Source organism: Lolium perenne, chromosome 4 (assembly GCF_019359855.2).
Source record: "Lolium perenne isolate Kyuss_39 chromosome 4, Kyuss_2.0, whole genome shotgun sequence".
NCBI lineage: Eukaryota > Viridiplantae > Streptophyta > Magnoliopsida > Poales > Poaceae > Lolium > Lolium perenne.
The window spans coordinates 47,483,244-47,497,181 of NC_067247.2; the positions used below are offsets into that span (position 1 = coordinate 47,483,244).

General features: G+C 47.4%; 1 protein-coding gene across 1 annotated transcript; it reads right to left on the minus strand.

Annotated features, from left to right (window-relative positions):
- Positions 1–8,438: 8,438 nt before the first annotated feature.
- LOC127292400 (uncharacterized) lies at positions 8,439–10,559 on the minus strand. Its single transcript, XM_051321785.2, has 3 exons — positions 9,849–10,559; positions 9,569–9,761; positions 8,439–9,479 (listed from the first exon to the last, which is right to left on the minus strand). Exons 1-3 carry the CDS (start codon positions 10,272–10,274, stop codon positions 8,956–8,958), a joined length of 1,143 nt encoding a protein of 380 aa, XP_051177745.1. The 5' UTR covers positions 10,275–10,559; the 3' UTR covers positions 8,439–8,955.
- Positions 10,560–13,938: the final 3,379 nt, after the last annotated feature.

A 13,938-nucleotide genomic window follows, 5' to 3' on the forward strand; every position in this document is an offset into this window, starting at 1 on the left:
AAAATCGTTTTGTCCTAATAAATTATGTTCTTACAAGCCGACCGATGTTTCTGTTATCCTTCTTTGAAATACCCAAAATATGTAAGTAAAAGATAGGATTTTTGTTGCTCAAGCTACTTTGGACAAAGTGATCAGGAAAAAAAGGTATCACCTATCAAAGTGGAACATTATCTGCCGCCCTAGGAATCAGTGTGTTTTAGTTTGCGAAATACTACTCCCTCCTACCCATTTTATGTTGTGCATAATTTTCCGTGTAGGTTAAACTGTGCAAACTTTGAAATATATATAATAATAGGAAGATCTACTATGTCAAATGCATATAATATGATTATATTTTAATCAATACAGATTCTGAAAATATTATTATTTTGTTGTCTATGTTTATATTTTTATCAATACAGATAACTTTGCAGAGTTTGACTTTGACCAAAACTTATATACAACATATTTTAGACATGAGGGAATACTTAAGATCGAAAATAAGTGTTTACTATGCAAACGACTTTTTAGACAACTTACTGAAGATCTCAGGATTCAAACGGTAGGTATTTTGTTTAGATTTCTGGACTCAAAACGTTATTTACGAGCTCAGAATTTAATATAGACTTGTTCCACAAGGAAACGCAAACCGGCATAATTCACCGGGCCACTTGGGACTGGCGCGTGGCCCAAAGGCAGGCAGGCAGGCGGTCAAAAGCCGCGGCACTACGAGCACCACCACAACTGCAACAAAATTTTACCAGCACTACGGCTGCCTTTTTCTTCACCGTCCACGACGTCCTCCCCTGTTTCACCGCTCTCTTTACCTTCTTTCTACCCCTGACGCTAGATGAGTCCAGAAGTAGGAGGAATAGAGGCAGGGGTTCCGGGTGGATTACGGACAAAAAGCGTGACCGATGGTGTAATCATGCCATCCAAGATCTGGCGTCCCCGGAGCGGAGGCATTCGCCGCCAAGCACGATGCTCGCGTCCTCCGTCTCCCCATGCCGAGGCCGCACGCCCCCAAGCCATCCTCTATCTCCAAGGAGGAGTCATTTGTTTTCAGCCTAGATTACTTGCTCAACATTCATGTGACCTTTATAAATTCGCGTGCTGATCCATGAATGCAGCCAGTCGGGTCTTCAGGTACGAATTCATCTTTGAACGCCTGGTTGTCACGGGAATCCTGCACGCGTGACGGTGACCCAGCTCATGTTTGACGGTGCTCCAAGAAGAATCATACACGGCAAAATGGATAAAAATAATCCAAAGGAAAAAAAGAAATTCGAAGAAGAAACATCCGGCGAAAGAAATTCACATGTCTAACCCTTTTTGGCCGGACGTCGCACCCCGCCTTGCCACGTCGTGCTGCAGGGCGCCGCTACCAGCGTGGATGAGTGGGCCCCACGTGCACCAGTGTCACGACGTGCTTGATAGCGCCACAGTGTGATGTACCGCGCCTTTCCTATGGCACGGCACATCGACTTGGCTTTAGCCAGCCTGTGTAGCCCAGGCCGACCCGTCCTTCTTCTCTCACGCATCCGGCGATGTTGCAGACTAGCAATGGCGATGGCTAGGGTTCCTCTCCCCCTCCTCTAATCCTATAACAAAAACCTACAGATCTGAAGAATTTCTCAGGGGATGTTGATCTCAACCTCTTCCCCCCCCCCACCCCCCACCCCCACCCCCCCCCCCCCCCATGTATTATCCCTCAATCTCCTCGATTTCATATGAAAATTCTACCACATTTGCTCTAATTTTCCCATTTTAGGTAAACCCTAGTTCATAGAAAATCTAGAAATTAATATGCACTTTTAATCTTGTACTTATATGAATAGCACTATTCTAGCTATGTTTCGGTCTTGTGTGCTCTAGATTATGTAGTTCACATATGGAAGGTCACATTGCTCATATTAGTTTTTATATTCTCACATTTGCTCACACTATTAGTTTTTATATGCTCACATGTGCAGGATGACCCTTCACTAGTAGAAACAAGGGCTTTTATCCTGTCCTCGAAAGTGCTTTTGCACCGGATTTGGCACGAACCAGTGCTAAAGGGGTCATTAGCACCGGTTCGTGCGGTCTGCACGTCCAGGAGGCATTAGCACCGGTTCGTGCGGGACCTTTTGCACCGGTTCGTAACACGAACCGGTGCAAAAGGGTTGGCGTCAGCCACGAACTCTTTTGCACCGGTTCGTGTTACGAACCGGTGCAAAAGGTCTACCCTTTTGCACCGGTTCGTAACACGAACCGGTGCAAAAGGTTTTTCTGCTCCTCACGCACCTCCACCCCCCCCACCGTGGATCGCCTTTTTTAACACTGTAAAATAGAAAAGAAATTGATAGATTATTCAAAAAATAAAATCTTTTGAGATTCATGTATGTTATGCAACCTACTATTAGGGAAAATTAACAAATTTGAATTTTCACATTTATTGCAAAAAATGTTTGAAAAATGGTAAAACCGCATTAACTTTTGCATACGACATCGAAAAAAAACGTATAATATATCAAAATCATCGTGGGAAAAAATTACATCCGAATTCACCGGGGTTTACCCGGTTAGCTAATTTTTAGATTTTGAAAATTCCAAATGAAAATATGAAAGCAGGAAGATTTTACTTTTTTTCCAGAAATTTAGGATTTTATATTTTTATATTTTTTAAAATTAAAATTAATAATTGCATCCTGCATAAAGATTGCTATTACTTTTAGCAAATTATAAGATTTTCAAATTTTTAGGTTTTAGGTTTGGCAAAAAAAAATTAAAAAATTAAAAATTTGAAAATAATTAAAAATAATACAAATTATAAAGTTAATGTTTATTTATTTATTCAAGATTATTATTACAACATTACTTTGGTTTATTAAAATAATTATTTGAAATTCGAACAATAAAGAAATATGACATCGAATGACATGTTAATAGAATTGATATGATACTACTATCACATACATGCGCGCGAAGCACTTGGATGCGGGATGGAAAGGAACTTGGAAGTTAAGCGTGCTAGTGCTAGAGTAGTGGGAGGATGGGTGACCGATCGGGAAGTTTGAGCACGAGTAAGTAATTGGACTAGAAATAAGGGTAGTTAGAGACTAAACTTGTGAAATAACTAAAATATTAGAAATTCCGAAAAAAGAAAAAAAAAGGGAGTAGAAAATAATTCGAAAAAAAGTGTTTTTCTGCCGGGGGAGCTTTTGCACCGGTTCGTAATACGAACCGGTGCTAAAGGGTCTGCCGCGGCAGCATTTTGGGACGTTTTTCTGCCACGGCAGACCCTTTAGCACCGGTTCGTATTACGAACCTAAAAGCTCCCCCGAGCGCCCACAGCCGGCCACGTGGAGACCCCTTTAGCACCGGTTCGTAAGCGAACCGGTGCAAAAGGGGGGGGCCTTTTGCACCGGATGGTTTGCACCGGTTGGCCATCCGGTGCATATGGCCATTACCAACCGGTGCAAAAGGCCATATTTCTACTAGTGCTTCTCGATCTTTACTGAGATGATAAACACCGTGCCTACTTGATGTCCGAAAAGAAGAAGGTAACATAAATAAACTAAGTAGTTCATAAAGTTTTATGCTGTTAAAATGGATATGGAAAAAAATCTAGCATGTATGTGCATGTCCTTGGACCCCTTCGACTTAGGTGTCACGAGGCCTCCTCAACGAAGATGCCATACAACGAGCGATGCACGAAGCACATCCAGAGTCTAGGACTCCTCCCATTCATCCATATGGTCAGCCGATCAACACCGAACATGAACTCTTCTGCGACCACCGCTCTTGTCGGTCGTTGGAGGCCGGAGACGCACAATTTTCAACTCCAGATCGGGGAGATGACCGTGATGATTCAGGACATGTCGATTATCCTTTCACTCCCCATTGAGGGGAAGTTTGGCTCGATATTTCCTTTCAGAAAAGCGTCCTTGTACACATGATGAACATGGACAATGCTCACCGTCCCTAAAATAAGTATAACAACGCAACAGTAAAACAATTCAATAAGCACCCAAACCAAGATTAACACAAACATCATAATCACAAAATCAAACCCTAACCTACGAACGTAACAAAAACCATAACCCTACCATAACAACAACCCTAAACCTAACCTAACAAAAACCCTAACCCTAACGTACAATTCTTAAGCAAAATGCTTCATAGACATCATAGAAGCCACTGTTCGCCAAAGCAACAAGAATCAAACATGGATTTTGGGTCGATTCATATTTATAGGGTCGCCAAGATTTAGACATGTGCCACAAAAATACAACATTTTAGTGGGTTTAAAACAAGGAAAATGGGGGACAATACCTCCAGGAAGTCGGGGTGGTTGAACTCAAGAGAGAAAAGCTGTGGATTTGAGGAATTTAGGATAGGGAACTGAGGGGGCTAGAGTGGAGCCACCAACTTCGAACCTCTTCTTTATTTGGGGAAATCGATGGCTTTCTATGGTTGGAGGGCCAAATCAATATAAATGTGTTGCGCCCTTCACAAGGACGCGCCACATCACGATGTTGCGTCAAAGTGAATGACGCCACACAACAGCGTGACAAGGCTAGGTGCAGCGCCCAGGCGCGGCTAAAAAAAGGGTAGATTTGTGAATCTGTTTCACCGAAAGTATATTTTATGAAATCATTTTGCCTTTGCGTTATTTTTTTCCATTTTTCCATGCTACACAAGTACACAACCGGAAAAGAATAAAAATATTTTTTTGAGGAAAAAAAATAAAGAACTTACTTTGCCGCGGTGAAAGTAGTGGAGGTGAAATGTGAGGCAGGCAAAGCGGCAGCGGCAGGGCGTGGTCAGGGCGTTCCCAACCACGGAGTATCGGACCTACACCTATGAGCTAGCTAATCTAACCCCAGAGTAGGTAAAAATTACCATCCCATAACTCGATTGCCTGTTCTGGATGTTCTTTTTTAAAATGACTGAGGCAAAGAAAGAAAAGGGGGATCTGAGCTTTGTAACATAGTGAGGATGCTTTCAACCAGTACCTCGGCTGGTTTCTTGAGAACACTCGTGTGCAGATCCTTGCGGAAGCTTATCCGGATAACATTTTGGAAGATTCGTTGGTATTCGATGAGGTTGGCACCCTCGCATACAACATGCTTGCCAAGGAAGGGCGTCAAACCTCATTTTCTCCCTTGCTCAACTTTGTGGTAAGATTTGGTAGTTTATATGTTTCTATTCCCATTACTACCCCGACTCCCGTGCTCGATTTGCTCAGCATGCATGACAGCGCACTGACATCCAGATGCATGAGAATGAGCACAGGGGCGCACTGAGATCCAACGTTCCTCGTAGTAGATAAGTATTGTCTTCCAACACACATGCATTCTGAACCCTGCATTATGCCTTCCATCCAAACCAACAATTTAACTGGAGTCCATCCAATTTAAATCAATTCTAACTTGTTCCTAGAGCTCGGAATGTTAGGACTACGCTCGAACACCAACTCAAGCTTAACCAAGTATGGCTTGATATTTCCTTTCAGAAAAGCGTCCTTGTTCACGTGATGAACATGGACAATGCTCACCATCCCTAAAATAAGTATAACAACGCAACAGTAAAACAATTCAATAAGCACCCAAACCAAGATTAACACAAACATTGTAATCACAAAATCAAACCCTAACCTACGAATCTAACAAAAACCATAAACCTACCATAACAACAACCCTAAACCTAACCTAACAAAAACCCTAACTTTAACGTACCAATCTTAAGCAAAATGCTTCATAGACATCATAGAAGCCACTGTTCCCCAAAGCAACAAGAATCAAACATGGATTTTGGGTCAATTCATATTTATAGGGTCGCCAAGATTTGGACATGTACCACAAAAATACAACATTTTAATGGGTTTAAAACAAGGAAAATGGGGGGACAATACCTCTAGGAAGTTGGGGTGGTTGAACTCAAGAGAGAAAAGCTTTGGATTTGAGGAATTTAGGAGACGGAACTGAGGGACCGAGAGTGGAGCCGCCAACTCCGAACCTCTTCTTTACTTGGGAAAATCGATGGCTTTCTATGGTTGGACCCGTCGCGCGGCCAAATCAATGTAAATGTGTTGCACCCTTCACAAGGACGCGTCACATCACGATGTTGCGTCAAAGATTGACGCCACACCACAACGCGAGAAGGCTAGGTGCAGCGCCCATGCGCGGCTAAAAAAGGGGTAGATTTGTGAATCTGTTCCGCCGAAAGTATATGTTCCGAAATCATTTTGCCTTTAGGTTATTTGTGTCCATTTTTCCATGCTACACAAGTACACAACCAGAAAAGAATAAAAATATTTTTTTGATGAAAAAGAATAAAAAATTTACTTTGCCACGGTGAAAGTAGTGGAGGTGAAGTGCGAGGCAGGCAAAGCGGTAGCGGCAGGGCGTGGTCACGGCGTTCCCAACCCCGCATTATCGGACCTACACTTATGAGCTACCTAACCTAACCCGTGAGTAGGTAAAAATTACCATCCCATAACTTGATTGCCTATTCTGGATGTTCTTTTTCAAAATGGCCGAGGCAAAGAAAGAAAAGGGGATCTGAGCTTTGGAACATAGTGAGGATGCTTTCAACCAGTACCTCGGCTGGTTTCTTGAGAATACTCGTGTGCAGATCCTTGCAAAAGCTTATCCGGGTAACATTTTGGAAGATCCTTGCGAAAGCTTATCCGGGTAACATTTTGGAAGATTCGTTGGTATTCGATGAGGTTGGCACCCTCGCATACAACATACTTGCCAAGGAAGGGCGTCAAACCTCATTTTCTCCCTTGCTCAACTTTGTGGTAAGATTTGGTAGTTTATATGTTTCTATTCCCATTACTACCTCCACTCCCGTGCTCGATTTGCTCGACTTGCATGACAGCGCACTGACATCCAGATGCATGCGAATGAGCACGGGGGCGCGCTGAGATCCTCCTCGTAGTAGATAAGCATTGTCTTCCAACACACATGCATTCTGAACCCTGCATTATGCCTTCCATCCAAATCAACAATTTAACTGGAGTCCATCCAATTTAAATCAATCCTAACTTGTTCGGCAAGTTAGGACTACACTCGAACACCAACTCAAGCTCAGCCATGTATGGCTTGATATTTCCTTTCAGAAAAGCGTCCTTGTTCACGTGATGAACATGGACAATGCTCACCATCCCTAAAATAAGTATAACAACGCAACAGTAAAACAATTCAATAAGCACCCAAACCAAGATTAACACAAACATTGTAATCACAAAATCAAACCCTAACCGACGAATCTAACAAAAACCATAACCCTGCCATAACAACAACCCTAAACCAAACCTAACAAAAACCCTAAGCCTAACGTACCAATCTTAAGCAAAATGCTTCATAGACATCATAGAAGCCATTGTTCGCCAAAGCAACAAGAATCAAACATGGATTTTGGGTCAATTCATATTTATAGGGTCGCCAAGTTTTGGACATGTGCCACAAAAATACAACATTTTAATGGGTTTAAAACAAGGAAAATGGGGGGGGGGGGGGGGGGGGGCAATACCTCTAGGAATTTTGGGTGGTTGAACTCAAGAGCGAAAAGCTTTGGAATTGAGGAATTTAGGAGAGGAAATTGAGGGGGGCGAGAGTGGAGCCGCCAACTTCGAACCTCTTTTTTATTTGGGGAAATTGTTGGCTTTCTATGGATGGACTAGTCGCGTGGCCAAATCAATATAAATGTGTTGGGCCCTTCACAAGAGCGCGCCACATCACGATGTTGCGTCAAAGTGAATGACGCCACACCACAACGCGACAAGTAGGTGCAGCACGCTAGCGCGGCTAAAAAGGGGTAGATTTGTAAATCTATTTCGCCGAAAGTATATTTTTCGAAATCATTTTGCCTTTAAGTTATTTTTTCCCATTTTTCCGTGCTACATAAGTACACAACCAGAAAAGAATAAAAAAATTTGAGGAAAGACTAAAAATTTTACTTTGCCGCGGTGAAAGTAGTGGAGGTGAACTGCGAGGCAGGCAAAGCGGCAGCGGCAGGGCGTGGTCACGGCGTTCCCATGGGCATTTTCACCTCGCGATGCTGGCGCTGGCAGCGGCATCGATGCTGCCCTGCGGCAGAGGGTGGTGGTGGGGTGCGTCGCAGTGGGCGCGGCGCCCGAGACTGCACGAGCGGAGTCACCGATCGCTCGCAGTTCTCCGCGTTACGCACATTATTTTAATCCCACCACCACCAGCACCAGATCTTATTCTACACACAACCGGATAAACGGGGCCCCCTCCCTTCGTCCCCAATTCGTCCTTGTGTGATCAGGTGAACGATCAACGTCTAGGCTGTTCTGTTCATCATGCCATGCCATGCCCGCCACCATCCTGCAGAACTGAATCATGGTGTATCACGATCACAGTAACAACATATACAATACAGTTCAGCTGAATGGATTCATGGGTATCAATCATCATACAGCACAGGACAGAATACACTGAGAGTTTTATGGCAAAATGTCATATACTCCGTTGTATTACTCGTTGTTCATCTCTTCCATAGCAATAACAAGCACAATACTACTAGAACTCAGCTGGGGAGGAAGGTAAGTGACTGATTAATTCCTAAGAGCAGAGGGATCCATGGTCGAGGTTTCAACAAGAAACCTCGCCTGTTGATCTCGAATCTCTTCTCTTACAGGTACTACTACTGATACTAATCGGCAGGAGGAGCGAAGGATCAAACCTTCACCAAGCTCCTCATGCCGAAGCAAAATTACAATGGGGTGGGTCAAAAATCAAGGGAAGACGAAGAACTACTAGTAATTGGAGGGCGAGTGTTTTTTTTCTCTTTTTTTCCGAAACAAAAACCCCGGAAAAACACCAAAACACCGAAAACTGGATCCGCCAACGGATCAAAGAGCGCGGGGGGAAAGAAACGGAAAAGGGGATGGAAAATTGCAGCGGTGAGCTATTGCTGGTTGTACTAGTAGTAGGTAGTTATTGTCCACCTCGCCACGATTCAGAGGACGGCGGAGAGGCCCGTGACGACCTTCGCCCGGGGCACCCTGCTCGCCTCCTCCGTCGGGCGCCACGGCGACACGACCACCGTGATCTTCTCGCCGCCGGGGGCCATCACGGAATCCGCCCCGCTCTGGTTCATGCCGAACAGCAGCTCGAACTCCCCAGAGAAGCTCGCCGCCGACACCGCCGTCGCGGCGCTGGTGGGCAACGGGGCGACGGCCTTGTCGTTGCCGTCACCGGCGCGGACGTGCGGGGACAGCCACTTGGCGCGCATGTACTCGGGCTTGCGCCACGGCGGGTAGTGCAGCCCCTTCTTCTTGAGGCTCTGCCTCGCCGCCTCCGCCACGACGGCCACGATCTGCCCCAGCCGGTCCGCCGTGCCCACGAACAGCGGCGGCAGCGCCTGCAGCGCCGCGCGGTACGCCTTGGTGGAGCGAGCCAGATCGAACTCGGAACGGAAATCCAGCTCCAGGATCAGCCTCGCGCCGTCCGCGAACACCGCGTCGATGTACTCGTGCTCCCCTGCGCAGGTAGATGGATAAATCGCGGTGAGCCACTGCTGCCATGGAACTGCCGAGCTGAGGTGAACACCGAAGAAGAGGGATGAGTACCAGCTGGGTAGGAGGGGGTCTTCTCCCACCGCGACTTGCAGACGGCGGCGTCGTAGCCGAGGGCCCTGAGGCCCTCCGCCACCGCGCGGCGGCACTCCGCCTTGCGCTTGCAGGTCCTGCCGCAGCGCTCCGCGATCCGGGACGCGTCGGCGAGAAGGTTCCGCTCCGCCACGCTCGCGCTCTGCACCAGACCCTGCACGCAAAGTAGTCCTGGTCAGTTGGTTTTGTTTTCTCCTACAATTTGGGTGGGGGTTCTCGCTTGCAGCAAATTCCGGTGTACCTTGAGCGCGTCGAGGGTCTCGCCGGCGGCGGCGGGGGCAGGCTTGGAGGGGATGCCGGAGGGGAGGAAGAAGTCCTCCTCGTCGTCGCTCTCCTCGTAGTTGCTGCCGTTGAAGCAGTTGCAGCGCCCGCGCGGGGGGCGCTCGGCGACGGCCGCGGACTCCTCCATGAAGCTCAGCACCATGCGGTCGAGCCCCACCGACCCGACCTCCGCGTCCCCGGCGCCCGCCGGCTTCTCCTCCTTCGCATCCCCCGCAGCCGCGACCCGCTCCGAGGCGGAGACCCTCACAAGCAGCCTCCGGAGCCGCGAGACCCGCGGCGGCGCGGCGGGCAGAGGCGGCGCAGGCGAAGGCGCGGGCGTCGTCGTCGGCGGCGGCGGCTTCCCGTCCATGGCGCCGTGGTGTCCCGTCTTGAGCTGGAACGGCATCGATCGCGTGAGTGAATCCCCCTAACCACTACCACAACCACACCATCTCTCTTCCCAAAATCCCCAACTCCAACCACCCACAGCAGCACACACACACTCCACCACCACCAGTCCGACACCAACCACCACTCCAACCACAGAAAAACCACCACTCTACCCGGTCCGTTCGCCGGAGACGGCGGCCATTCCCTAGCGGCGAGCTCGCTCTCCCCTGAGTTTTCCTTCCACTTTTGCCAGTTGACGACAGAAGGCAAGCAACCACCGAGCGAGAGGGGGTTCAAACGGGGAGGAGCCTGGCCGGGTCTTAAAGGGCCAGGTGGGGTCACCGTGACGCACCCCACGGTGGGCCCGGGCTGGCAGCGGGTACGTGGCGGGGTGGGGCGGGCCGTTGGTCGCCGGACGGTGACACGCGCCCCGCACGCCGTTGCCGTTCGCGCGAGGGTACGGCAATTGACGATTCTGGCCCCGGATATGGCGCCATGATTTCCCGGGAGGCGAGGGGTAGTGTGGGTAACTCGGGCCGTGTGTGACGTGCGGGGCGTAGTAGGGTCTGGAGTGGACTGGATAGTGAAGGACCGACCCGCGTAAAGCTTTTTTTTATTATTTTTTCTGGGTCGGATTGGATAGGGCTATTTCATCGTAGTCATGACGGTGGGCCCCGCTGCCTTACGTCACGGTCAGGTGGAGCGACTTTTCTGCAACATGTTTCGATCCTTCTTCCATTCCCAAAATATATTTTTCTATCACCATTATATACGTGGATTATTATTATACACAGAGCCAATGCTGAGTCCTAGTGCTTAAAATATTTTTCATCGCCATATTTTCTGACGACCGAATAACAATTCGATTTTGATAAATCTTCCTAGGACAGAAAAGTGCAACTACCATCCAGTTGCATTTTCGAAATGAGCATCACAAATGCACTAGCAGAATTAATCATATACATCAGAGTAATCGCATTTGGCATATATGAATAGAACAAGTACTATGCCAAGATATGAGATAACAAGCACATACATGGCGACCCCAAATTTAGACACTACATATTTAGTACTTCATCAGTGTAGATACATCCAAATTCTGACAAAGTAAAGACACTTTTGATGAAATGAAGGGAGTATATGGATAGATCTAAGTTTAGACAAGTCTAAGACATCCTTTTATGGATAGAGGTAGTACATCAAGTGTAATTGATCAGGTACTCAAACACGCCACACTAGAGTTCACCAAGCATAAGATCGACGTTACTTCTCGACTTGCCCCTATGGCAACTGAGCCCTCCGTGGTTGCCCTCCCTTGACACTGTTCTCAGATCCTATCGCCAGCCTCCCTCTTCCCTCGCCGCAACCGGCCACGGTGGCCGACAATGGGGGCAGGTCTGGATTTGTATAAGTAGTGTTTCTAGGTCTTCTCCTCCCCCAAATAAAGTAGCTTTGGGGTTCCTTTTGTCCTCCTTCTCTCCATGGCCATCCACAATCCCGAGTGTGATCTCCTTGGCGAGAGAGATCCTTTCATCCAGATTCACCACCATGGAGATGGTTGCCTACAGTGATGGCAAGCCCCCGCATTCCGGGCCTAGTCAGGCACGAGCTCAAAGGTTTGGGTTCTGTTTTGGGCCGCGATGGGGAGGCGGGCTTTTAGGGAACGCCAACAAGATTTTAATCCATCCCGAACTCCGACGAGAGCTCAAGTTGGAGAGGTTGAACTGGTTTATGGGGACGGTCGTGATGGAGTTGCGAAGGTCACTCTAAGTACCTCCACGACGCTTCTGTTGGCCAACATGTTGTTGACCACTGCTCCTACCAGTGGGTTCATATTGCGATCATGACGATATTTACTAGAGGTGGTACAATTTGCGGCGTCCCGAAGATGGTAATCTCGCCAACCCCTTCTTTTCATTTGAAGTGTAAGTACCTAAGATTGAGTATGGTGCTCTCAATTTTCATGCACATGAGCAAGGAGGTTTCTGCCCCTCCCTACTCTTTCTGATGGTGTTGCATGTTATGTGTTTTGGGCTGGTGCTGATTGCCATGGTTTGGCCGAGAAGCTAGATGCTGCTGAGTGTCTTCTGCTAATTTTCTTTGATCGGAACCTCGAAGCCGTCTCCAATACGCAGGAATGCTCTATTTGTTGCGTTAATTGGTGTACCAATATCAATATTCACTTTCGCATATTAAGAATCCGTGGCATCCCGCCTACATTTCAGCTTCATGCTTCCAACCTATGGTTTTTGCCGCTCAAGGTCTGAAATGCGAGAGATGGAACAGTATTCTCTTTGTGAGCTTATGGAGCCAAGTCAATATAACAACCACTGAAACATCAATTGTGGGCACACACAACAAATGAAATTCATGGGTAGCAAAGATCTTGGAGTTGCCTCTATGCTTGCATGACTATCAAAATTGGTCACATATGAGTTGCATCTATGCTTGCATATCAAAAGTGGTGACATAGTATGATCGATCATTGTTTGGTTTCATACGCAATTTCTTTTGTATCAACTGCAAGTGTTTATTAATCACCGTTCTTTCATGTTGTGTTTAGGCACCTTTGATCCTCGCTTGACGATTGGTCGGGAGTATATATTTATTTGATCGAAAATAAATAAAAAAACACGTCGCACTCTCGCGGGGTTGGCGCAGCAGCAGGGACGGCCACAGAGTAATTCCTTGCTCCGTGCAGTGTTGCCGCTTGCTCCCGAAACGAAAGCTGGGTGATGATCTGCGCGTGGTCACGAGAAAGATTCTGGAGTAATTAGTCTAGCCGCTAGTGCTTGCTGTAGCTACTAGTAGGTCCTTGCTCGGTCCTTGGTAATTAAGGGCTACTAATTGGTACGAGCGCTACTGTAGTTCGGTCATCAACTGACTAGTGTGCCACTGCTTACCGTACGCTAGCTAGGTAGCTCGATCTGGGCGAGTGATGCCTTGCTCCGTGACACTCCGAACAGTCGCCGGATAGTTATCAACAAAAATGTCGACGTCGACTCCGTGTACTAGGCGTCATCGGAGACCCGGTCATGCCAGTCCTAATGCCATATCTCAATGGTTTATGCTACACTTGCGGTTTAATATAAGGGTGTGATTATTTCTCGATTGAACTATAGTAATTTTGTTCTCGGTTAAATAGTGTCATCAAGTTCCAGTTGCAACACATAAATAGCACGAATCAAGATGCAAATCAAATGATGAATCTCTTAATATAATTCTGGAATGGGCGTACGTCGGCGTTTTTACTTTGTTATTTTAGTTGCACCTCCCCTTCTCCCTCCCGCCCCCATGCGGTTTAGGATTAGCCGTCGCCACCCCCTCCTATCACTGCCAGATCACAACCGGGCAAAGCCCAAGCGGGCAGTGGCTAGGCTCCCGGTAGGGCAAGGTGTGGCGCCCGCCCTACCGAAGCCAGCGACAAAAAAAATATGTATACCTATGCTACATACGATCAGTAGCAGTAACGCCATTGCCCCTCCTCATAAATGTTGACGTATCGATCGTGAGCAGGACGGACTGCGCAGCTGGGCGGAATGGATCGAGGGCATCGATCGATTGGCTTATTGGGCCGTGTCACCGTGAGTCACCGCGTCGTAGCCTGCTGGGCCTGTCCCTGAAGGCCGAAGCAATACTGCGAGTCTGCAATCTGCGAACGAAATTGGACACGATCGACT